Below are 26,834 nucleotides of genomic sequence, written 5' to 3'. Positions count from 1 at the left end.
GGCTAACGTGACAGGAGATGCACCTTAAACACAACTGTTTGTCTGAGGGGAACTATCTGCGGTTTTCACAAGAGTCTGGTGAACTCATAAGCTGCCATCCAGAGGAAGAAAAACTGCACACCATTAACATTGAACAAGATGGTTTTAACGTAATGTAGCAATAAAACACACGCTACTGCGCAATCAGCCAGCAGGATTTCTCTCGCACTGAAAGTGCCTCACAGAATATCCAGTCATGTGCTTGTGGCACCTTAGAGACTATCAAGGACTCCCCATTTTTGCTCATACAGACTAACACAGCTACCACTCTGAAACCAGTCATGTGCTGATGCTCATACTGCATAAGTTTCTGGGTATATTGCTCTGATTGAACCTCTACTTACTTGTCCAAAGGAGGAGGATTCATAATTCTACCTGGAATATAAACAGAGGATACAGGGCTCTTTTCTTCCAAGATTCCATCATTTGTAGGATTGAAGATGATAAAGGAGAAGTACAGTATTGGTTCTGATGGGAGCTTACACTTTTCCTTTACAAAGTTCTCCTGCTGTTACAATATAGTTTTTTTGGATGCTAGACTAGAATTTAACTCCAATGTACATTAATGTTTGATGTTGACTAGTAAAAACAATTGGCCAAATCCTGCAGACTTTGCATAATTAAAACTGCTATTGACTTCAGCAAGAGTATAGCCTGTGAAAGGACTGAATGAAGCCATCAGGGCACAGCCCAATACACACTGGAGATTAATAAATTGGGGCCAAGTGGACTCTTTACACAGATCTTTCTATGTATAATAGAAGAGGACTGTTCTGGCCACAGTACACTTCCTCCACCCCTTCACCCTGCACAGATGACCTTCCAATGGAATTCTGTCAGTGGTAGAGTTCTACCAACTTTTGGTGGACAAGCCAAGAATGGCAGAAGGTTAGTCAGGGGAGATGCTGCTCTCCGTGGCACCAGGAATAAGTGAAATTCAGGCCAGCCGTAATATAGCTCAGAGATGAATTAGCACTCTCTAGGTCCCCACTTCCCAAGTCTGCTACTGCACAGCAGGACAGTAATCTGGCCACAAGATGTGCAACTCCTATTGCTGAATGGGAGAGGGATTGCAGCCAAGGGGCATCTGTGCAGATTGTTCTTTTTCCTGCATATCTTTGGTGGGCTGGGATGCACCACAGGCTCCAGAAATCTGGGTCCCCATCAGAGGGAATTGTTTAAAGGAAACTCTTGTGAAAGGGTACCTGCCAATGTTCCTCCCTCTCTCTACCCCACCTCCCTACCAAGCTCCTCTCCCAACTCAATGTGTTTTCTGTAGAAAGGGGTAATCTAGCCCTTCATTACCAAATGGAGATAGATGATAACAAAAATAGTATCTCCTGTATCCAAAGGATTTCTTTGTGCTTAACTTTTTCCCAGCAATTAAACTAAACCCATTTACTCATTTCATATGAAAAAATGCATTGCTTCAGTTTAAACTAATGTTATAATTATAGGATGAATATTAGATCACCCTCCACTGAAACTCAGTCATCCAGCTTGCATTTCAGGGGCTCTAACTTTGGAGCATCAACATTGTGAAGCTCCCTGACCCACACACACTTTTACAAACAGCTTCAGTCTAATATTTCTAGTTCTCCTATACAGAGCCTGAAATAATTTATTTTAAGAAGATTCTGCCCCGTCATGGACAACACACTTCTGCTTGAAACATTAATGCCAATTTGAAACTTCTGTTTAAGCTTCCAACTGCTAATAAAATAATAAGTCCTCAGCTACTATCCTAAATAGCCATAGCTACTGGACCATCTTTTTTATTTTATTTTATTTTTTTGAAAAAAAGGATGGTCCAGTAGCTACGGTTTGAGGCACATAGTTGGTCAGTAAGAGTGTTATATGATTTTGAAAAAAAGGATGGTCCAGTAGCTACGGCTATTTAGGACAGTAGCTGAGGACTTGGGAAATCTAGGTTCAAATCCCTGCTCTGCAAAAGATGAGCTTGAAGCAAGTAATAAGAATGGATCAGACCAATGGTCCAACTAGCCCAGTATCTCGTCTTCCAGCAGTGGCCAATGCCTGATGCTTCGGAGAGAATGTACAGGGCAATTACTGAGTGATCAATCCATACCCCATCATCCAGTTCCAGCATCTGGCAGGAAGAAGTATAGGGACACCCAGAGAATGGACCATCTTGTGTAATATCCATTGATGGACCAATCTAATTCTATTTTTGAACTCAGTAATCCTTTTGGCTTCACAATATCACCTGTCAATGAATTCTACAGGTTGACTGTGTTGTGTGAAGAAGTACTTCCTTATATTCATTTTAAACCTGCTGCCTATTAATTTCACTGGATGATCCCTGGTTTTTGTGTTACATGAAGGAGTAAATAACTCCTTATTCACTTTCTCCACATCACCTATTTTATAGACTTTTATCATATCCCCTCCATTTAGTTCTCTCTTTTTCAGGCTGAAAAGTCCTAATCTTTTTCCATCTCTCCTCATCTGGAAGCTGTTCCATACCCCTAAGCATTTTTGTTGCCTTTCTCTGTACTTTTTCCAATTCGAATATAATCTTTCTTGAGATGGGGCAATGAGAACTGTATACAACATTCAAGGTGTGGGCATATCATAGATTTATATAGTAGCATTATGATATTTTCTGTCTTACTATCTATCCCTTTCCTAATGGTGCCCAATGTCGTCATTTTTGACTGCCACTGCACAGTAAGCGGATGTTTTCGGAGAACTCTCCACAATGACTCCAAGATCTTTCTTGAGTGGTAGCAACTAATTTAGACCTCATCATTGTGTATGTATAGTTGGGATTATGTATTCCAGTGCACATTACTTTGCATTTATCAACAATTAATTTAATCTGCCATGGTTCCCCAGTCATCCAATCTTCTGAAAATCCTTTGTAATTCTTCAGTGTGCGCTTTGGACTCAACTTTCCTGAGTAATTTTGGAGCATCTACAAATGTTACCACCAACCTCACTGTTTAGCCCTTTTTCCAGATCATTTATGTCACTTAGCCTATGAGAAGTCTCAGCTGCTATTATCCTCAGTTCATGAGGAAATGAGGATAATAGCACTTCCCTACTTCACAGGGGTGATGTGTTAAAAAGATTCCAAGGTGCTCAGACACTATAGGAGTCATAGAAGCTCCTAAAAGCATTTAAGATCAAGTTTGTGGCATAGTGTTTCATATAAGCATATAATCACCAGCAACCCATAACTCCAACAGCTGTACTAGCTTCTGGAAGGTTCTGGCTGGAGTTCAAGGTTCTGATCTTAACCTATACAAGTGTAGATGGTTTGGGGTCCAATTACCAGAGGCAGTCTCTCCCTGCACCATGCTGACTGAATTGCAAAACAGCAAAAAATTTCAGGTTGGCACTCTCAATATAAATGGAAGCAGAATTCCCTGACTGGAATTCATTTCCCTCCTTGCTCCACATAGCCAGATTTATTAACTTTTTTCGACAATCCTCCTTTGCAAAATCCTCCTTTGCTTGCAGATGTCATTTGCGCAACGCCTAACACAATGGAGTCCTGATTCATGACAAGGGGTGCTAGCTGCAACACAAAAACATTATTTATAATGATCCATTTTTGACCCTTTTCCATTCTCTTTTAGGGTGGAGACAAGTTTTTCCTTTTTTTAATCTTGATACAAAGCCCAAAAATTCTTACATTTTCATTGCAAAGCTTTCCGACAGCTCTAGTTGTTTTTAAATTGTTGTTATATAGAATTGTTTTACATTTTTAAATCACATGCAGATCACTGCAATGCAAGTTATTTGAAACTTCCACCTGTCTTTTCAGAATCAACTTTATTATGATTTTACATTTGAAGGTAATTAACATTGTAATTTCCTGGTTCCTGAGTGTTAAGAAAAATTTAATTCTGTCTAATAAAGTTGCAGTTCTGCATGTACACAGGTAGCATCCCCATCTGTGTGTGTGTATTTATAGTGCATGATGAGAATAAAAATGCCAATGAGTTACATATATAAATCTCAACACTGGGATGGGAAAAGTGTATACTTAATGTGCATTCAACATATTTAAGGTCACTTTAGCACTTATAGGTCTATTACCTTGCACACTGGCATTCCATGAACTTTGTCCTGAAAGGACAGCCCAATCTTGTCCCCTTCTTGGAGAAGATAAAGACTAATAGTGCTACCCATGCAGTGTGTCCACTCAGATGTGCTCATGGCAGGGGTTCATGTCATCAGAAAGGGAAGAGGGAAAACGTTTTGAGTTCCTTTGATACCTTGGCATGGGTGGGGGAAGAGGAGTGGAGGGAAGGGGATATTCCCAGGCTGACTGTTAGTCCTCCACCAGAGAAAAACACTGACAGAGGCCAGGAAACATGCAGCTTTGTGCTGAGCTTAGACACAGCAAAGAAAAGGGGGGCCCATTAGACTGAAGAATCTCATCACAAGCACAGGACAAAGGGTGAGAATGAAGAGGGTGCAGGAGGAGCCATACCACACCTTTTGTCAGCTAAAGGCAAAAGACCAAGCAGTGCTCTTCTCCAGCATTCTGGCATAAGTACATCCCCATTTTGGCCAATCCATGTTTTTATGTAGGTGTGTGTAGGAAGGAGGGTTAATTCCAAGAAACAGCTCTTTCCTGAGTTCCACATAGGACTTACTCCAGCCCCACCTACCATGAGCTGCAAGAACCCAGCATAGGGTAGAGTGTATTGCAAATAGAGAAATTATTTATAGAAGTTCCTCGCATCATGAAAAGTTGCACAATTGTATTGCATTTTAGAGCCATGGACTGGCACAGCCTGAAAATTTAGCCCAGGCACCATTGTCCATAGTATCTCAGTTAAGTTCAAATGCAGCAGTGGAGGACAAGGAGCGGTTCATAGTGTGTGGGATATATAACAGATATACCTTGAATGATTAATAACCACTGATTCCTTCTGGCCCTCAAAGTAGAAGAAAAGTTATTCTCCTCTCTTTATCCCAAAATAGGATCCACCTAGGAAGTAAAGACAATAATAAAAAAATAGTTCACTTTGTTTAAGGACCCATAGATCAAGAGTTCCGCTCCTCGAGAGAAGAAACTAAAATAGGCAAATGAAAGTATTGTTAATCACCTTGGTGAAAATCTCTCAATTTGCCTAAGGATGATACATCTCTCTCTTCCTCACAAACCAGCTAAACAGAACACCAAGCTACCAAGCAAAGGTGTCAGCCGGGTGTGGGGGTGGGGGGGCGGGAGGATAGGGTGGATTGATATAAGGCCATCGATGGTGGATACGGCCAGCAATATGGGTCCCATATGGGCCCTGGGTCCTGTACTGTGAGCCCCAAAGATGGGGTACCACCCAAGCGGGCCCAGCATGTAGTGCATCGGAAAAGGTGAGTGCACCTGGGAGTCACACTACGCTGAGAGAATGGGGAAAAAGGCGGTTCTTTTGTTAAGAAGCCCACTGAGTACGAATCAGCTTCTGGAATGGCAGAGCTGTCAGTGCGGACAGTACCACAATCAGTGGAGACAGGTCACAGCTCAGAAGGAGCAATTTATCCACTGGTGTGGGTGGCCGCAGGGTGAGTACAGCAGTTTGAGGTGGGGATCAGTGGATCCATCGGCCCACTGTCCAGTGCAGATTCCTTTGTCCACTGAACCGAGGGGTATGTGGAGCAGAGCCTGGAGAATCCTGCCATTAATGAGGATCACGCACTGGCAGGCTATCATGACCCTCAGTCATCACAGGAGCTGACAGTGCCAGCAAGCCTTGCTTCCACTTCACCTTGCCCCTGTGTAAGGGGGTGGCCCTGTGGAGTTTCCATGGGATTCCGGCTCCACAGCTAGGGAATAAGGCTGGGTTCTGCTACGTTTTCATTTCCCTTCACCTGGGTGGAAACTAACAACTGTAAGATTCAGAGTCTGCTATGGTTTCTTCTAACTCTACTTACACAGTGAGACAGCAGCAGTCCTGAGAGCCAATGGCAGCAGGCTCTGGCCTACAATGGATCCCCTAGAGCTGGAACTAAGGGTTGAAAATTATGTTCCTCTTTCATGAGGGAGGTAAATCTGACCCACCTCAAAAGAATTCCAAAGGCACTTAGTAAATGGAAAGTCAATTAGTTTCCAATCCTTGATGGAGGAATAATTTTCATAGAGGGAAGTTGGCACATAGTTGCTAGAGTGGGCTGAATTTTTCCTATGAAAAAAAGTTAATATTTGTCCAATTTTTTTTCCAAAACAAAAAAGGTTGCTTTTTTGAATTTTCCAAAATTTTCTCCCATTTTTTCAGAAAACTTCCTCTTGCCCCGTTTCAAAACACACCACACACAATTTTTGGTCCATGAACATTTTAGAAAAATGTGTGCATGCACATACATGTTCCTTTTGAAAATGTTCATAGAAAATAATTGCCATTTTCCAGTCTGCTGTATTAGTCACTCTTTTGGCACACAGAATTAAGAGCCAAGTACTGCAGCCCTCTTTTACATGAGTAGTGGCGGCACAGTGGCAATTTCAGGCCCTAAATGAGTAATTGTTTTGCTTGAATGTGTTTGTGTATAGAAATGTAGAGATCTTAAGATGAAACCACAGCACAAGAGAGAAATGTTTTCCAATCATAAGACTAACCTAAAAACACAATTATTACTCATCTCTTGGGAAACAGAATGACTGTATTCCCCACAGCCAAGCAGATTCTTCTCAGTTATATTTAGTATACATTAAAGGTGGTTGGTCAATCAGTGGTGTAGTGGCAGTGCAGCATGTAGACCCAATCCTGCACTCTATATTTAGGAAGACACTCCATTGGCTGCCACTTTCCCACCCAGTGACAGTACTTTTCTGTGGCAGTTACAGCACTGTTCATCTGCTCTTGCTCACATTGATTAGTGCCAAATCTCCCCTTATTGCATGCATCCCACTGCTCGAACCCCTTGAGGTCATCTCATAGTTTGGTTAGGTTCTCCTCTGTGCTCGCTACCCCGCCAACTTTGGTATCAGCCACTTTGATCATTGATGAATCTACACCAGTAAAACCCACGAAACAAAAAGCAAACAAAATAGACTTGCTAGCAAATTTCTTGCAGGCAGGGCTGGTGCAACCATTTAGGCAACCTATGCGGTCGTCTATGGCACTTGCATTTGAGGGGTGCCATTTTCTCCAGCAGCGACCGCGGCGGCCGGATCTCAGCCGCCCCGGTCGCCATTGGCATTTAGGCGGAGGGAGCTGGGGCAGGGGAGCACGGGGAGGGCCGCCTGCAGCAAGTGATGGGGAGGGCGGCACGCAGGGGAACTCCCCGCCCCAGCTCACCCCTGCCCCGCCTCCTCCCCGAACACGCCATGGCTGTTTCACTTCTCCCGCCTCCCAGGCTTGCGGCACCAATCAACTTAGGCACCGCAAGCCTGGGAGGCGGGAGAAGTGAAACAGCCACAGCATGCTTGGGGAGCTCGTGCACAGAGCAGGGGTGAGCTGGAGCAGGGGGAAGGGTGCCTCAGGGCAGAAGATGCCGTGGGGGGGAGTGCCTCAGAGTGGAGGCACGGGGTGGGAGGGCGCAACGTGGAAGTTTCGCCTAGGGTGCGAAACATCCTTGCACTGGCCCTGCTTGCAAGCATACAAAGCAGCCTAGAATACAATCCAAACACAGTGACCTATGAAACTGGAGTGTTCCAACATGCCATGATCACCTTTTATTCCTACTGCAGATTTTTCCATTGAGATAGCAACTCCACAGATCACAGTAGGAGAACCACTAACATGCTTAATGCAGACACCATTTTTTCATAAATTAAACCCAATTACAGTCATTAATCTTGGTCTTCTAAAAATCATCCTAAAAAATGTGTCCGCTTAATATGACCATGGTTCCTTGGGTAAATGCATCTGGTTATAATTAGATTATTGCCAATTAATACTTTATAGTTCTATAGCACCTTTCCCCTGAGGGCCTCAAAGTGAATTTCAAATACTAGTTAAGTCTCAACCTCCCTGTGAGGAAGAATTTTGAGGTTTTTTGAAACCTATTTTACAGACAGGGAAACTAAAGCATGCAGAGATTGAATGCCCTTCCTGAGAGAACTGAGCAAGGAAGTGGCAGAGCTAGGGCTAGAATTTACACTGTCACTTCCACACCTATGCTCAGACTGCTCAGCCACACTCCAGATGCTTGGACTGTGAAGAGACTTAATTTAGTTTTCTTATTAAGCTATTGTAAACATAGTGCACCAATTTTCGTACCTAGCTCTGCAGGCACAACTCCCACTGGTATCAATGAGGAATAGCATGTGCACATTCTACTCTGTTTGCCCCTCTTTTCTTCTTTTTTATGCGCACGTGGCTGCAGCAAATGCAGCTTTTCTAGTTCTCACTGCCTCTTCTGAAACGACACACTTCTTATGCACAAGTACCATTAAAAGTAGGGGTTAGCAGAGTCATAAAAAACATTATCTATGGAGAAAACATGAACCCCCCATGTTCCTTCCACAAATGTACAAAAACTATATGGAGACATGCCAATTGATCTTTTCTTCATCAGTATGACCCAGTAGAAGAATGTTGTATCATTGAGAAAAGGTTTTATGTCTCAATCTTCAAGATGGAGGTCTTTGAAAGGTCCCTTCACTACAATAAAAGAGGCTATTACTCATTTCTTCCCCACAAAAATGGCAAAATTTAAAAGCTCCAGTTTCAACACAGCCTGAATATCACAAATTGAACCAGGCTTTTGCCTTTTCTACTTAGCAATTTCTCTTTCTAGTTGCTAGGTTCACTCCTATCTTTCCATTTCATGTCAAGTTTAAAAATATGATTTTGGGGCATTCTACCAAAAAGGAACATCTTGCACTCTGCAAAGTTTGTGCATAGAAATTTCTCTCTCTAAAGTTTGTGCCAAAAATGTCAAACAAGCCATGTTTCATCCTAGCCACAGCTCTGTAAGAGTCCTGTTGAGGTAAAGGCAAACATTTGACTTGCCAGGTGTACACATTTGCCATGTCAATTTTATATTAGATTATTTTTGGTCACGATCAATGCAAAGAGTGTGTGATGGGGAAGACAATCAATATGTAAACAGACTTCAGCTTTAAGTTCTCCATGAGATTATAAACAAAGGTTTTGTTTTAATTATGCAAGATTCCTTGACAACATTATTTTGTCCTTAGAAAATCTGACTGTTTCTAGGAGGATGACATGCAGAGTCTAGTTGGTTTTACAGTTGGATAAATGAAAAATATTAATTCAGGGAAAATTTATGATTTCCAAATGCTGCATAGATGAGGACTGTTTACTGGAATCAATCACAAATGCCTAATGCTGTAAACATTACAGCCTAATGCTGTAAACATCATAAGGACATGTTCTCCAAGTGACATGCATCCTCACTGTCAGTCCCTTACTCAAAAGTCAAATCAGGACTGCTGAGCTGGGAAGTCAGTCAGCTGAAAGTGCAAAAGCACAGGTCTGGTGAGAAACTAAGCAGATGGCAGAGGAGCCAATATTAGGTGTGTGGCAGTCAGTTTTTAGTTTCTCCGTGTAATTTCCTGCCAACTAAGTTAGCAACTACATGTCCATAGACTTTCTCCCACCTCCCTTTCCCAGCAAATACCTACTGGTATCTTAAAAAAACAATCCCTATCTACCACCCCCTCTCCCCCCCACCCCCCCACACACACAAATCCTCCTGTACCAGATTTTCTGGTGTGCTCGGTTTCATTTTTTTCTGTAGAGTGAAGGCAGTGGAAACCCGTCATAACTCCCCAGCTGAGTATGCCTCCAGCATAAGGGGGTTTCAAGCAAGCCTGGAACTGGCTCCTACTCTTCCTTTCTCTCCACCTCCCTGTGCAGGGAGCATGACAGAGACAACCAGGAGCATACAGGAGAAGAGATAGAAAGAAAAGCACAATCTTCAGCTAACATGTGGGAACCAAATCCAGCTGGTGCAGTTTATAGCAGCTCATGGGATGCCATACACTGCTCTGAAGATGCCGCAGAGAGGTGGCTCCCTGTATTTGTGGAGGTGGTTCACTGAGATACATTGCAGTGAATCACAGTAACACAAAACTGTTTCCGCTGAACACAGAGATGGCAAAAATGGAATTTTCGAGTGCAGAGAAACACATTCCCAAGAAAGTTTACCACATCTAGTATCAAGTTGATGCATTAGAACAGGAGTCGGCAACCTTTCAGAAGTTGTGTGCCGAGTCTTCATTTATTCACTCTGATTTAAGGTTTCGTGTGCAAATAATACATTTTAATGTTTTTAGAAGATCTTTCTGTAAGTCTACATACAACAATAGTTTAGTTATATATTATAAAGTAAATAAGGTTTTTAAAATGTTTAAGAAACTTCATTTAAAATGAAATTAAAATGCAGAGCCCCCTGGACTGTGGTCAGGACCCGGGCAGTGCGAGTGCCACTGAAAATTAGCTTGTGTGCCGCTTTCAGCACACGTGCCATAGGTTGCCTACCCTGCATTAGAAAGACACACAAAAATCCAAATTTAATGACCACCCTCTTTCCGGATTTCACACTGGTGGGGAGGAATAAAGCAATACAAAGATAGAAAAGGTGACTGGATTTACTCTCAACTATTATCGTATATACTTGATCATAAGCCGGTTTGTTTATAAGCCAACCCCTTACCCCTCGAAGATGGATAAGTAAAAAATGGAAAATTTTAATAACCCATTCAAAAGGCGACCCTATAATTCAGGGGTCAGCAAACTTTGGCTCTTGGGCCATGAGGATAAGCTACTGGTGGGCCAAGATGGTTTGTTTACTTCGAGCGTCCGCAGGCACGGAGGTAAACCCAAGTAAACAAAGTGTCCTGGCACACCAGCTGCTTACTCTGACGAGCGGGGATGGCAACTGGTGGGGAAATATTTTTTGGGGAGGGAGGGGGGAGAAGCTGGGGGTCAGATAAGTAACCCCTGTGACCACCCCCCACATGACCCCATCCTTAGCCCCAGACCCCCACACTCTCCCCATTCCATCCCTTCCCACCTTAACTGGGGACAATGTCTCTGGCCTGGCTGGAGCTGTTCTGGCAGGCTGGGCAGCACGGCCGCAGCCTGCTCCGGCAGGCCAGACCAGGCAGCGCGACTGCAGAATGCTCCGGCGCCCAGGCAGCACAGCCACAGCCTGCTCTGGGGGGCAGGACTGAGCAGCACAGCTGCAGCCTGCCAGCCCTGGAGCTGCAGCTGCTTTGGAGGCTGTGGGGAAAGCAGCGTGGCCAGAAGCAGAGACACTCTGGCCCCGTCTCTTCCCTTCTGGCTGTGCTGTTTCTCGCTGCTCCCTCTGTTTGGGGGAAGGGTTGTGTCCTACCTCTCCCTCTCTATACCCATTCATAAGCCGACCCCCTTCTCTAGTGCTTCCCTTTTTTACTAAAAAAATCAGCTTATGAATGAGTATATACGGTACTTCCAATTTCTTCACATTGGCTGATGTTACATTGTAATATTAATTTAATGTCATGTACTCCTGAATGCTAAGTTTAAACTTACAGAATCATTTATGGAAGTCTCTAAAAGTGTGTGTTATTTACTTCAGAATATATGAATATTAGTCTCAAGAAAGTACAGTATTTAGTTTGGGGAAAAACAAACTTCACACATTTGCTCATTTCTCCCAAGTCGTGCAGTCATGCATAGAATATTTCCCCCCCCGAAGATGGCAACGACTGACCCAGATGCTCCCGTCTCTCTGCATGTCTGGAAGCGAACAAACACCTGCGCAAATGGACAATGAGGACAAAGTGAAGGAGAGAAGCAGGGTTCCCCTGAACCCACATTAGCCTTTGTGTATGGAGTACTGGGTATCAGAGATTCCAGGTATAAAGGAGTAATGAGCACCCATAGGAAGAGAGAGGGGAATTATGTATTATGAAACATGCTTCCCTTGGAAACAGGCTTGAAGTCCGTGGCAATTGCTACCCAACAGCAGTGCTTCTCTGAAGAGTACTACCTCCCCAACTGAGGGCCAGATAATAATCTTAATCATACCGAACAGTATCTTACACCATGTAACTTACTTCTAGAACAAGATATTATTCAATGTCAGTAAGGGTACCACAGTTAGGCACTGAGATATTAATTCCTTACAGAGAAAGACAATGGAACATAACCATAGTACTGAAATCAGTGGTAGCATAGCTCAATAACGAGTCTTGCTACCAGGAGAAGGGGTTGCTGGTGGAATGTGTGCAAGATTATCTGTGGTGTGGTTGGGGCCAGGGATCCTGAAGATTTTGGACTGTCCTCCCTGCAGATTCCTGACCTGAGCAGCCCTATCCCTTGCAAATTTGCTGGGTTACAAACTGTGTCTTAAGATTAGGGCAACAAGAGAGATTAACCATGAAGTGATATTTGCAAGATATTTTGAGGGTATGGAAATAAACGCTCAAGTAACCTTACCTTCTGCAATCCAAATATTTTGCTGCATAGTAATTGAGAATAGAAGCCATTCACCTAGTCAGGGCCGGCTCCAGGGGTTTGGCTGCCCCAAGCAGCAAAAAAATAAATAAATAAATAAAAAATAAAACGATCGCGATCTATGGCAATTCAGCGGAAGCTCCTGAGATGCTGCTCCAAGCACCTGCTTGATAAGCTGGTGCCTGGAGCCGGCCCTGCACCTAGTACATTGTATTTCAGCTCTTTCAAGAGAGATATGGCCAAATATATTGTATATAGGACAAGGAATCAAAGAAAGTTTGGTCAAGTAAGGCCTGCAGGATTGGGCCTTTGGTTTTTTTTACCCGACAGATCATCTAAGTTCAGAAGTATAATGTAAATCTGTATATTGAATCCACCCCTAAGACATTTCTATAGAACTGATACTGCTTTGGAGCTCTAGATTGAATTTCTGAACAAAATCAGCAGCAGCTGTTCCTTTAGAAATGGGTGAACCTTCCTCACAAATGTTTTTTTGGGGGCAGTTCCCAGGATTTGCAAAACTAGCCTGAGCTCAGAAACCTTTTCAAACATAAATCTAAATTTAAACCCATTTTTATTTTTTTACCAAGAATGATTCCTTTTAAATTAAATAAAAAGCTGTGTTTTTCCCAGCTAGCTAAAAGGAAGCTTGTGCTGTGTAGTAGGAATAGAACAAGAAAGCTCTGCTGGTGTAAGTGGACACACTACAGTATACCATATAGCTCTAATACAGTTTACCACTACAAAATTTCTCTTTCCCTCTCCTTATTTCCCATCTCTCTTCCCCACTCCTCCCACACTCTTTCCATATTAAGGCACAAAATAAAAATTGTGCAAGTCAAACTCCAAACACAAATGCTTGCAGGTGGTTAAAATCAGGCAGAACAAGTCTGCTGATCCCTATTAAAGAGACCAAATCACAAGCTGATGGCAGTGAATACAATATCAGTTTTAAAAAATGGAGCCATAGTTTCATCTCTGGAATGCAAAACATAATAAACTTAGATTTTTATCTTTGCAATGTGAGAGTTCAGCAACACGTAGATTAATTTATTTTGACTTTGGAAAACCTAATTCACTCAAGCTAAGATTTCTGTTTCCCAAGTTTCAGCCCAGAGTAAAATTTTGCTGACAGATATATAACTCAGATCAGACACAGGAAATGCTAACTCTAACCTTTACTATAAATGTCATGAAATGTACCACTGTGATACATGCTCCAAACAGAGAATTGTGGAGGGAACCACATAGAGAAGTTAGTAATAGAAATTTTGAAAATTAATTTTTAAAGAGAACTGTGCTCAGCTTTGACAGGAAGCGTATTACAAAGGATTGATGTAGAGTTCTTCTTGTACTCCATTGTATACCCATATGAACACTGCCAATCAATGTCAACAGCTTATTAATATTTTACTGAAAAGGTGTAAGATGATTCAAATGTCAGCTGTCTTGATAGGGTGTTACTAAGCAATTTTGCTGCCTGAGAATTACTTTTCACAGCACTATTTCACTCAAAACTACAGATCTATGTCCATTCAAAACATTTTCCTCATAATCTGCAAGAAGCCCAAACAACTGTTTCCCATAACAATGTCTGCACAGCCTTTTCCAGCTAAACATAAGAGAGACGCCATGGTATGTCTGAAATGATGCATTGCACTCACCATAATCGCTGTCATAAAATACTATGAATTTTTGCCATTGAAGTTCGGTGACGAGTTTCAGCATAACATCATTGAGGCGGACAGGTGGTCTAGCTGCTAGTGTATATTCTTCCTCCTCAAGACTAGGATTTAGGTAGCAAGCAGTGCGCGGGGAGCCTCCTGAGTTGCGCTGTACAAAGAGGTGTGGGATGTGCATGGCATCCGTCAGGGACTGCAAAGCATTGGCTGAGGCACAACCAGTGGATGTCACTAAGGCTAAGATTCCCAGGGTCATCAGGTCACAGGCTGAGGAAAACGAAGAAGAAAACAGGGTTAGAGCAAGTTCAAAATCTCATTTGGTCTAGCTAAGCACTACAGACAACACGGTAGGCACAATTTCTGCCCTGAAGAGCTGGACATGCTGTGGTTAGTTATACTACAGTTATGCCACATTGCTCCAACTGAGAGCAAGACCCCATTGAGCTAGGTACTGTACATACACAGTCAGAGGCAGTTCCTGAACCAAAAAGCTTACAATCTAGGGTGAGCAGACATCCGGACATTACCAGGACGATCCAGATATTAGGGGTTTTGTCTTATATACGCAACTATACCACCACCCTGATGGTACAAAAGTGTCCCAATTTTTCATAATTGCTATCTGGTCACCCTATTACAACTTAAGCTGGGGAAACAGATCGGGGGGGGGAGAGAGGGAAGAGAGAGAGAGACAATGTCTCCATTTTTCAGATGGGAAATAGAGGCAAAGATTAAACAACTTGCCTCAGGTCATACAGGAAGTCTGTGACTGAGACAGGACGTGGACTCAGATCTGCTGAGTCCCAGTCCAGTGCCTTAGCCACAAAACCATCCTTCATCTGATGTGTATTGCAGAGATCAAAATGTTGGGGCCCTAAAGAGAGATTTCAGTCTCAAGCATTTGGTTTATACTAAGTTCTGAAGGATTTTTAAACTTACAAAAAAAAGAGCATTTTTTAACCAAGATGACTCTCTAAGTATGTTTTTAAATGAAGGGAAAAGCATAAATGACTAAGCATTTATTAACACTGTAAAGTTGTCTTTAAAAAATCTGGAAGAGCAGCTGCAATTTAAAAGCAAATTTGAAACCATCTGCTACTGAAACAGAGCGTCACACAAATTCTACATACATACAGTGTTAGCTGTAAAGCCTAGCCCTTGGATCTCCAATTTAGCAAACTATTATTTTGTTGAAAAGTGCAACTGACACATCTGTTATATTTTTCCATACATAAAGAACAACCATGTACTTTTAGTCTAAGTTACTTTTAGTTTAGATTATAGGAAAGAACAAGAAAGGATCACAGTAAAGTTTCCACGAAAGAGTAGTGTCGCTGTAACCTACAAGTCTCTGTGTTATGCAATCCCACCCCGACCCCATGCCCAGTTTACAGAAGACTCTGTTATACCTCCCACCCACCCCCCAGCTGAAGCACCAAGTGCTATAAAGAGCCATGCTTTCAGCTCTAAAGGTCCCTAGTACAATCCACAGCACCTGTCCCAGGTAATTACATAGCCCCCATTACTATAGTATCTGACCATCACACACTCTTTAATGCATTTATCCTCACAACAGGCCTTTGAGGTAAGGAAGTACCATTCTTCCCATTTGACAGCTGGGAAACTGAGGCATGGAGTAAGTGATTTGTCCCACAAGAAGCCTGGGCAGAGCAAGGAACTGAGCCACATCTCATATCCTCTGTTACTGCCCTAATCATTGCACCATCACTTTCCTCTATAAGATAGTACCTGTCATGTAAATGGGGAGTCATCCAGGATCTAAAGTGCTGATGAGCTTCCTTTGTCCACAGGAAATATGCAACCTATTGGTCAATGCATAGTGTGTCCACACTGCACCTGATCCACAGAGGAAATTTGGTAAATACAGCTATCAGCTCTTGAGTCTGAGCTGTAGACTCATGCTTTTAGCTCTGGAGGCCCCTCATTCAATCCCCAGTCTGCAGAAAGGAGGCCCCTAGAAATGGAGAGGTGCAGTACAAATAGTACAACATTCAAACAACTGCATACACTACAACTTCTAATCTGTAATATTCATTATTCAAGCAGGAGGAAAGTAGCCACAAAAATCAGATCTGGATTTTGAACAAGAAGTTCCAGAGTTTAAATCCAGAACAGAGTCCATTATAAGGACACTCTTCTCCTCTCCCTCATATCCTCCTTTGGCCGTCCCTCTCCCAAAAAAGTTCTGTATTTTGAAGCCTGCACATACGCAGTGTATTTCCAATATTTTCTGCTCTGATTATACAACAAAAACAGGATTCTTGTGCTATTTCTGTGTGACCACTTTGGTCTTGGGTGGAACCAGAAAGTTCAAAGAGTTGGAAAAAGTGAAGGAAAAGAATTTAGGGAAATTTGAAAACACTCCAAATGTGCCAGATCCAGCCAATTGGCCTTCCTCAATTCTCAGAAACAGTGGACTTGTACAAGTCACTGGTAATTACATACCATATATATTTTTGACACAACCAGTTAACTATTCCACAGAAGGTCCTTTTTAAAAAGCACAGAGAAAACAGTGATTTCACTTTGACATTGGATGTACATACTTCACTGTACGTGGAATGCTCAGCAAGTAAACTAATCAAACAGTGAAAAGGTGAAGTGCTTTTAAAACCATTCCCTTGATGGTCCTTACAATAAATGTGTCATCTGCATTATCTAAATTTACTCTGTGTTAATTATAATTATATAAAATAGTTGGGTTTTCCCCCCCTCTGGGAGCTGACCTGATTCAGAAGCAGAGAAGCATTGCCTTGCCAAATAAGAGACCTAGGTTTGGTAACAGATTTGATTTCTCAGGCCAGTTGCCAGAGAAAGCGGGACATGTCACATAGGTAATTTAATTAGTCACAGTAGGGGAGGGAACAGGGAAGAAAGAAGGGGAGACAGAGGAAAGAGAATAGCCCAACTGAGACAAACTCCTGGAGGGATCACCAACCAGTGAGCTTTGGTGTCATTTAAGGTGAGAACAATATGCCTGGATCTACAATTCTACTTGTAAAAGTAGCCAGAGGAAAAGCAAAACCTTTTCCTAACAGTGTGCATTGTGGGACACATCATGGCTCAGAGATAGGTAATCAGTTATAGAAGCAATCAACTGTGGAAAATTTGACCTATGTCAGAAGCAATAGGAAATTCTTACCATTCACTGTTGCTTGGTGATCTAAGTGAAATGAGGAGTCCTCAGTATAGCTCAGACTCAGACTTTAAGGTCAGAATAGCTGCTAATAATGGGAAAATATCCATGTAATAAAAGATAACCTCATACAGTAGCTGGCATTAACCGCTAACTGCTCCCTTGTTGGCAGCTAAGAGTACAGCGATTCAGTGGATTGTGGAAACAGAGCCCTCTGATCTCTCAGGATACCCTGAGCACATGGATAATGCAGTGTGTGGTTGGGGGATTTTGACCTGCTGCTGTATCGTTCATATCGACTGGCTAAGTAGAAGAATTCAGTATAGAGGGCTGTTAATTTTGTAGCTTTCACAAGTGCTAAAACATTTGTAATTTCATTATATTCCACATTTACAGTCTGAAATAGTATAATCAGAGCAACAAAAAAAATGGGGGAGAACTCTAAGCAATTTGAATTCACATTGTATTAGTCACACTCTTCTTAATAGAAAGTTCGTGTAACGTGAAACAAAGCAGTTGATTTTTTTCTACATAGAAAGCCTCTACTGCAGGGGTCCCCAACGTGGTGCCTGCAGGTGCCATGGGGCCCGCGGGGGCATCTAAATGCGCCTGCATCCTGGCAGGCAGTTGAGCATCCGCCAAAATGCAGCCAAAATTCGGCGGCATTTCGGCAGCGACACCTCTGGATGATGCCACTTGCTGCCGACAAGTGGAGAAAGTGGATAAGGAAAAGTTACTTACTTATTCCCATAATACAAGAACTAGAGGTCACCAAATGAAATTAACAGGCAGCAGGTTTAAAGCAAATAAAAGGAAGTTCTTCACGCAGCGCACAGTCAACTTGTGGAACTCCTTACCTGAGGCGGTTGTGAAGGCTAGGACTATAACAGCATTTAAAAGAGAACTGGATAAATTCATGGCAGCTAAGTCCATAAATGGCTATTAGCCAGGATGAGTAAGGAATTGTGTCCCTAGCCTCTGTTTGTCAGAGGATGGAGATGGATGGCAGGAAAGAGATCACTTGATCATTGCCTGTCAGGTTCACTCCCTCTGGGGCACCTGGCACTGGCCCATCGGTAGGCAGATACTGGGCTAGATGGACCTTTGGTCTGACCCGGTACGGCCGTTCTTATGTTATGTTCTTATGACAAGTGATGTCATCCAGAGGCGTCGCCACCGAAATGCCACCAAATTTTGGCAGCATTTCAGCAGATGCTCGATCGCTGCCACGGTCCTTCATCTGGCACCCGCCAGACAAAAAAGGTTGGGGACCACTGCTGTACTGTGTAAATTACAATATGGTAGGGTCCAAAGAGTTCAACTAACTTCACAACACTGACAATCCTGTTAGGATTTAGTATATTAAGAACAAATGCATCACCATCCGTCTGTATGCATCAGAGAATAACTCTGAAGGTATAATACAGAATTCAGTTTTACATAATATCTCTCTCATTCATGAGGCATCCTTACAGTGGTTTAAAGCAAAGTAATGACCAAGAATAATAAGAAATCTGAAAGCAACTTTGGGGACATTTGTCAAGATCCCTCTCTCCCCTCTGCTTCCCAGCTGTTGCTGTGGTATGAGAAGAGATTTGTTAATTTTCTATTCTTTTTTCTCTGATATTGGCAGGGAGTGCTATCTACTGGTTAGAGCATGATTGGGACTCATGGATCCTCATTTGCACAAAGTTCAGATGCTACCTCATTATATGACCTTGAGTAAATCACAACCTCTCTGTAACTCACCCACACATAAAATACTAAAAATGCTTTGCACATGATTGGTGCTTTTCATATGAAGATGTCAACGTGCTTTACAAAGGGTGATAGTTTGCTTATCTGTAAAATGGAAAACAAGATGATGTGATTTTAAGGGAATAGCTCAAGATCACACAATGACTCACTAGTATTGGGGAGAAGAGAATCCAGGACTCCTGACCCTCATTCCTCTTCTCTAACTATTAGGCTCCAGTACTTCTCACTGCTTCATCTAAGACTGTTACAATAGCATCTGCCTACCTCACAGGGGTATTGTGAGGTTTCATCAAGCAATGTTTTTTAAATCTTGAGATCCACAGCTGAAAAACAGAATATTTTAAATGACCTGCCCTCAGGGTTTCACTGATTAACAAACAGTAAGATGTATTAGTTTAACTGTATTGCCTTCATCACTGATGGTCCATGTTTTACAGAAGATCTCACATCCCACAAACCACTGGGCAGGACTCCCGCAGTTGATTAGCTGATGGCAACATGAACCCACTATTGCCATAATTTCTAAAGGACAATAATGTATACAATAGATCTAAGAGAAATCTTTTTTCTAGATTCTTATTGGCCTACCTTTGCCTCTGATCACAGATCTGTCATCCTCCTACTTACTGTTAATGAGGCTTTCAAAACTATTGATCACTTTATAGTCTTCATGTGCCTTGAGCAAGCAGCATCTTCCATAATTTCTTTTGAATTCTGCTTTCATAAGCTCTCCTTTTTATTTCTGAAGGAGAGTTTTCATCTTTCTAACACCTCCTCCATTAGTGGAGTACCTCAAGGCCCTATCCTCGGCCATGTTCTCCATCCATCTTCTCTGTCTAGGACATTTCATTTCTGGCTTCTATCTTGGATACTGTCACTGTCTGTCACCTCTAACTCTTCTTGCTCTATTTTAACTGTTTGGTCCTGGCTACAGTATACCACAACTTTTCACTACTTCATTGACCTACATCTCCAACTCCACAATCACACTCCATTCAGACTATATGTTAGCTTGGAAGTCCAGATATTTTGCAGTCATTCTCTATCTTACACATACATTTTCCTACCACATTTCCCTGTCAGTGGATCTGCTGAGGCTTATGATTATTTTTGGAATAATGTAAGAATTATTCTTTATCTTGACTCTAATATCTATTTACTATTCATTTCATCACTACTGCTAATTCCTTTCTGGATTGCCATCTTATTTCTAAAGAAAAGTACAAGCTGTAAAGTTTGAATTTGGAACTAATTTTCCCCAAAGCTCAGGGATTTTTGGATTCTGGAGTTTGGCTCAGGCCAATCTCCAATTAAATCCTTAACTCTCTAAACTTCAGGGAGTTTATGTACTGGAAGTAGACTAATATCTTGCTCCAGAAAACAGAGGCATATCACCACCTTCCAATCTCCCTTCTACTGGTTTCCAATTCATTTCAGAATATGATTGAAAAATTGCTCGTGTTGCCACAATTTTCAGTAAACTAGCTCCCACTACATTGCCAGCCTAAACAATATATCCAAGTACTGTTATTCACTCTCTCTCTCTCTCTCTCTCTCCAATCTTGACCTCCCTTCTACTCCTCTGCTCTGTTCTTAAGTATGTAGTTGGATCTCACTTCTATTTATATTGCCAAATCTATCTTGGACTCTTTCCCTGATTCCTTCTGGGATATCGCATCACCTTCCCCTTTTTAAGGTTAAACCTTTCCTTTTCACTTGAATTTGTGAGTATCTTTCCCTTTATTGCTATTTGCAATATGGCTTATGAGAGAGACGCTATACAAATCAATTGCATTTTATAATATCTGTCTATTTGAATGTTGAGAACTTGCTACCATGTTACTAAGAAAGTTCTTTCAAACCTGGCAAGTGTGCATACATCCACCACACTTCATATACCCAATACTTCTAGCGCAACACTCTGCAACGAAATGATTAACGAAGTTGCATTTAAAGTGTTTGGAATTAGGCTTCAAATCTAGCAGCCCATTGAGATTAGCTTATGGCAGGTTGGGGTAGGAGGGAGTTCAAACTTGCTTTGGTGCTATTGTTTCAGTTACTCAGGCTGAAGACATATTTCATGAAGGTTATTTTCATAAACCAGAAGGACTAGGAAATTTTGAGTTTATTAAATGAAAAAACAGATTCCACAGCATACAGCAAAATCTGTGTGTGTGTTGGCGGAGGGGAATCTATATAGATTAAATCCCTTATATTCATTGAATTATCCATGCCTGCAGATTTACACAGTCCAAAGTCAATAGCTAGCTAATAACCTAACTTACCTAATAACCATGGCAAATGCAACAGGCTGAGTTATATGTACAGCATCTTACAAAAACACTTGCCTATTTTAATCTGGTTTTACTGAGAGAGAGAATGAATGCAGAGGAAAATGGAGCTATTTAATTCACTTTTTATCAAGTGACAAGAACTTTTATTTTCAACTGGAGAAAACACTTGAAATTGGAATGTGCATATATTTGACTTATTCTGTGTAAATCAAAGACTGTAACTGAAGTCAATGTTAAACAGATATAAGTGAGTTTGGAATTGCACCTACTGGTCAGCAAAAGGCATCTCTGACCATCAGCAGCCAGCCATAATGTATCAAAGCATCAAGCACTGCAAGTCTTGGGTGAGGACTTGAATATGCAAACTTCTGAAGCAAAGATATAATTTTCACTGTATTCATATTACCACCTGAGCTAGACAGAGCTAATTGCAACCAATACGAATATTTACACTTTTTCAAAACATGAAAGAAATGCTTATAAACTTAAATACTTACAAAGGATATTCAATTTTGAAAATCAGCTGTTCTGCTACTAATGTAACTGGAACTGTGTAAACAGATAGTTTGGGTTCATTAGCAATTTTCAACAAAAAATTGATTCAGATCACCCAAAATTAATTTTTAAGAAAAAGTTTGGCAAATCAAAAAGTTGAAATTAATTTCAAGTCAAACAAGATATTGTCTGATCCAAAACAAAACTCTCTCGATTTTGAGCTCCCTTTATGTTGTTAATGTCCTTTAATTAAAATAAAGTCTTTTCAAGTTGAGATATCTGAATGTTTCATTTTGAAAACGTCAAAACAAACATGCTGAGTTTTTTTAATGCTTAAATTTTGTTTTCAGCTGAAACAATTAGGTGAAATTGACAAGAATTCATGAAATGTTTGTCATCAAATCCATTTTTCACTAAAAAAGGGTTCAGTGGAAAAATTTTGCCCAGCTCTATTCAAAACCACATCTGATTAGACTGAGAATCTGAATATGTTTGTATGATGGAAAGTTTGCTTTGGAGGAGTAATTAAGAGCAGTGAAGAGCTAAATGATCAGTACACATCATGTTGATTGTATATGACATTGTTTGATTTACACTGAATCAAGTCAAGTATATGCACAAATTATCAGTACTCTGTATGTTTAATCAATGCTTAATATCTTCCAAGAGACACATCCTTAGAGATATTCATATTTCTTTTAGCCAATGATGTCAATGTTTAAAAACATGCGTATGGGACTGCTCAATTCTAATGTTAGAAAGAGATAAATATGGAGGGGTAACAACATGAAAAAAATAATGCGCCACCAACAACAGATCAAAACAAAGTATGATGGTGTAATTCTTTGCATAGCAATAAAATGAAGGAGACAAACTGAAACAGTAGGTATCTACTATAGACCACTAGATCTAAAGGAGAGGAAAAATTAAACATTCTTTCACTACTACTTAGGGTGTAAGAGTGGTATCACAGGACACCATGCTCATAGGGAATTTAAAACCACACAGACAGCTTTTGAATAAGAAATACAGCCTCATACACAGGGTCAAGGAATTTCCTAAATTACAGTATCCATTAGACAACATTATGATGCATAAAGTAGGGAATCCATCCAGAAGAGAAGACACCCTCTCACTCTGTCTTAGCAACAGAGGAACACTTCGTATGAGAGAAGGCAAATTACCTGAATTTGCCTTAATAAGAGATGGGTTCCCAGAAAACAGCAACATAAGGCAAATGGACTTCAGGTCAACTGAATCTGAGAAATTAAGACAGCTCATTGGTAAGGTGTAATGGGTGGCACTATTAAAAGGCCTCTCCAAGAGGGTTCACTCATACAAGGCACCTCCTCATGGCTGTATCTGGGGAATCAGCTCTCATCTGGTCAAACATCCCATTTTAGGGTATCAAAGTCCCTCCAGCCCAGGTGTCTGGCAGATGTCTCTAACAACCCTATGCTACTTCCCATTGACTTGTAGGGGAACCTAGGGCCACTTGCTACTCTGGGTTCCAGCCCAGGGACCCTACAATCAGAAGCTAGGGTCTGCACAACCTCTAACCTCGCTGCTCCCTACTCCACCTCAAACAGACTCTGTTCTCCACCCTTCTGGGTAAATTCTTCTCTCAGGGCCAGGATCCCGGGGATTCTCTTTCTCCTTTTCCCTCTCTAAGCCCAGAGAATGACTACCAGCTTCCAGCCTTTATATCTTAGCAAACTTCCCCCCCAGTGGGGCTTTATCAGGCATTAGTCATTTTCAAATCAAGCCAGACTCTCCCCCTGCTGCAGCCTACAAAATTAGGTGGCCCTATTTGTACCACCTTAACCTTTTCAGGGCTGGTATGTAGCAAGCACCCCATCACAGCATCTTAAGAAGAAGATAGTGTCTACAGTTCCTCTGAGAAAAGCAAGTACAATGTGGTTAAAAGAAAAATCTCTACTATTTGGATAGAGAAAAGCGGGAAGCAACCAAAGAATAATTCAAAACTGTTAATTAAGTCTTGCAGGGAAAAGACAAACGTAGCAAAAACAGAATAAATTAATTCTTAACAAAAGGAGTTAAAGGGGACAAGGACACCTTTTATAAATATATTAAAGGAACAAAATATACTGGAGCTAAAAGAGTCCCATTAAAAGTAATGATGGTTCAAAAATGGCTAGAAACTGAATTGCTTTTAAAATTTAACTTTAAGAAACATAGTTTAGATGATTAGGAAGTGAAGACCTTGTGAAAACAAGTATTAACATGTTAGTAAGTGAATACTTGGAAAATTTAAAGACAGAAAAATCAGAGGGCATTGATAATATGCATCCAGGAGTATAAGATGAATTAGTTCATTAACACTATATTAGTGACAACTATTTCTGAAATGCAAGATTACTAAGAAGGTATCAGAGCACTGGAAAAATACTGTGTACTTCCATAGCACCATGGTGGAAAAAGCTTGAACTCAAAACATAATTACTAGAGCTGGTCAAGAATGTTTTTTATCAGAATGATTGACAGAAACTGCAGTTTCTACAAAATTGAAATTTTCATTGTGAAAATACTGGTTTTGCTGAATTGTTTTAATTTTCCATTAAGAAAATTAGTATGAAACATTTCATTGATCCAGATCAAACTATTTTTAACTGACTTTTAACATCTCATTTCAGTTCAGTTAAAAAAAATAAATTGCATTTTCCTATAGTGCATTGCCTTGTACGCACTGTAGTTCTGGTTCCTATTCTTTCCTACGTACTGGCTTCCTGTGAGGACTGCATCTCCCATAGAATCGCAGAATTGGAAGGAACCTTGAGTCCCCTGCACTCAAGGCAGGACTAAGTATTATCTAGACCATCCCTAACAGGTGTTTATCTAACCTGCTCTTAAAAATCCACAGTGATGGATGTTCCATAACCTTCCTAGGCAATTTATTCTAGTGCTTAACCACCTTGACAGTTAGGAAGCTTTTCCCTAACGTCCAACCTAAACCGCCCTTACTCCATGCTCCAATTTAAGCCCATGGCTTCTTCTCCTATCCTCAGAAGTTAAGAATAAGTTTTCCATCTCCTCCTTGTAGCAACTTCTTATGTACTTGAAAACTGTTACGTCCTCACTCAGTCTTCCATTCTGAGGCCTAATCAGTGCAGAGTAGAGCAGAAGAATTACTTCTTGTGTCTTGCTTACAACACTCCTGCCAATATATCCCAGAATGATGTGGGGTTTTTTTTGGCTTTTTTGCAACAGTGTTACACTGTTGATTCATATTTACCTTGTGACCCACTATGCACTCTTTCTGCAGTACTCCCTCCTAGGCAGTCAATTCCCATCTGTATGTGTACAATTGATTGTTCCTTCCTACGTGGAGTACTTTGCATTTGTCTTTATTGAAATTCATCCTATTTACTCAGACCATTTCTCCAGTTTGTCCAGATCATTTTGAATTTAATTCACCCTATCCTCCAAAGTATTTGCAAGCCCTCCCAGCTTGGTGTCGTCTGCAATCTTTAGATGTGTACTCTCTATGCCATTATCTAAATCACTGATGAAAAAATTGAACAGAACTGGACTCAGAACTGATCCCTTCAGGACTCCACTTGATACACCCTTCCAGCTTGACTGTGAACCACTGATAACTATTTCTCTGGGAACAGTTTTCCAACCAGTTATGAGCCCACCTTATAGTAGTTCCATCTAGGTTGTATTTCCCTAGTTTGTTTATGAGAACGTCATGTAAGACAGTATCAGAAGCCTTATTAAAGCCAAGATATACCACATCTACCACTTCCCTGCTATCCACAAGGCTTCTTACCCTGTCAAAGAAAGCTATTAGGTTGGTTTGACATTATTTGTTCTTGACAAATCCATGCTGACTGTTACTTATCACCTTTTCTTCTAGGTTGGGTACTGAAGATGACTGGTCTGCAATTCCCCAGGTTGTCCTTATTGCCCTTTTTATGGATGGGCACTGTATTTGCCCTTTTACAGTCCTCTGCAATCTCTCCATTCCTTCCATGACTTTTTGAAGATAATCACTAATGGCTCATATCCCCTCAGTCAGCTCCTTGAGTGTTCTAGGATGTATTTTATCAGGCCCTGGTGACTTGAAGACATCTAACTTGTTAAAGTAATTTTAACTTGTGTTTCCTTATTTTAGCCTCTAAGCCTACCACATTTTCACTGGCATTCATTAAGTTAGATGTCCAATTGTTACTAAACTTTTTGGGGAAAACCAACAAAAGTCATTTAGCACTTCTGCCTTTTCCACATTCTCTGTTATTGTCCTTCCCCCCTCATTGAGTAACGCGCCTACCCTGCCTTGGTCTTCCTCTTGCTTCTAACGTATTTGTAGAATGTTTTCTTTTTATCCTTTGTCTCCAGCTAATTTTCATCTCATTTTGTGCCTTGGCCTTTCTAATTTTGTCACTACATCCTTGTGTTTTTATTTATATTCATCCTTCAGAATTTGACCTAGTTTCCACTTTTTGTAGGACTCTTTTTTGAGTTTCAGATCATTAAACATCTCCTGGTTAAGCCAGGGTGGTCTCTTGCCAGACTTCCTATCTTTTCTATACAATGTGATAGTTTGCTCTTGTGCCCTTAATAATGTCTCCGAAAAAAGTCCACTCTCTTGAACTGTTTTTCCTCTTTGGCTTGGGGAAATATTGACTTCTTCTGCATAGTACATAATGAGAGAAAATGACCCTGAGTGCATTGTAGGAGATGTAGTCCAGCCAGGCAGCCTGGCCCGTATGAGAGTATGGGATCCAGAACTACAACTTCCAGAAGACAATAGGGAAATGCAGTTTAATGTTGACATGTAGTTCAATAAACCCTAATTAAACATTTTTATTTCAATAAAAGGCTTATACAACAATCTTATTAAAAAACCTCTATAAAACAAAAATATTTCTCTACAGGAAATATCATTCCTATTTATCACTGGATTAGTTTATTATTGACATGAAGAAATTTGTTCAGATATTTGCTGACCAACTTAGCACTATGTCAAGTTTCATACAACATGGTCTCCTATAGAACA

General features: G+C 41.1%; 1 protein-coding gene across 6 annotated transcripts in view; it reads right to left on the bottom strand.

The window, feature by feature from the left end:
- The window catches only part of GRID1 (glutamate ionotropic receptor delta type subunit 1), an 845,542-nt gene that overhangs the window by 479,367 nt on the left and 339,341 nt on the right, over window positions 1-26,834 (bottom strand). For all 6 annotated transcript variants that reach the window (XM_050958562.1, XM_050958557.1, XM_050958559.1 and 3 more), the window contains exon 3: window positions 14,090-14,374. In XM_050958562.1, coding sequence (XP_050814519.1) covers window positions 14,090-14,374 — 285 coding nt within the window. The remainder of the gene's footprint in view (window positions 1-14,089; window positions 14,375-26,834) is intronic.

This window comes from Gopherus flavomarginatus, chromosome 6, assembly GCF_025201925.1.
Source record: "Gopherus flavomarginatus isolate rGopFla2 chromosome 6, rGopFla2.mat.asm, whole genome shotgun sequence".
Classification (NCBI taxonomy): Eukaryota; Metazoa; Chordata; order Testudines; family Testudinidae; genus Gopherus; species Gopherus flavomarginatus.
The sequence above is the reverse complement of the archived record's forward strand: the minus strand, read 5'-3'. Positions and strand labels throughout refer to the sequence as shown.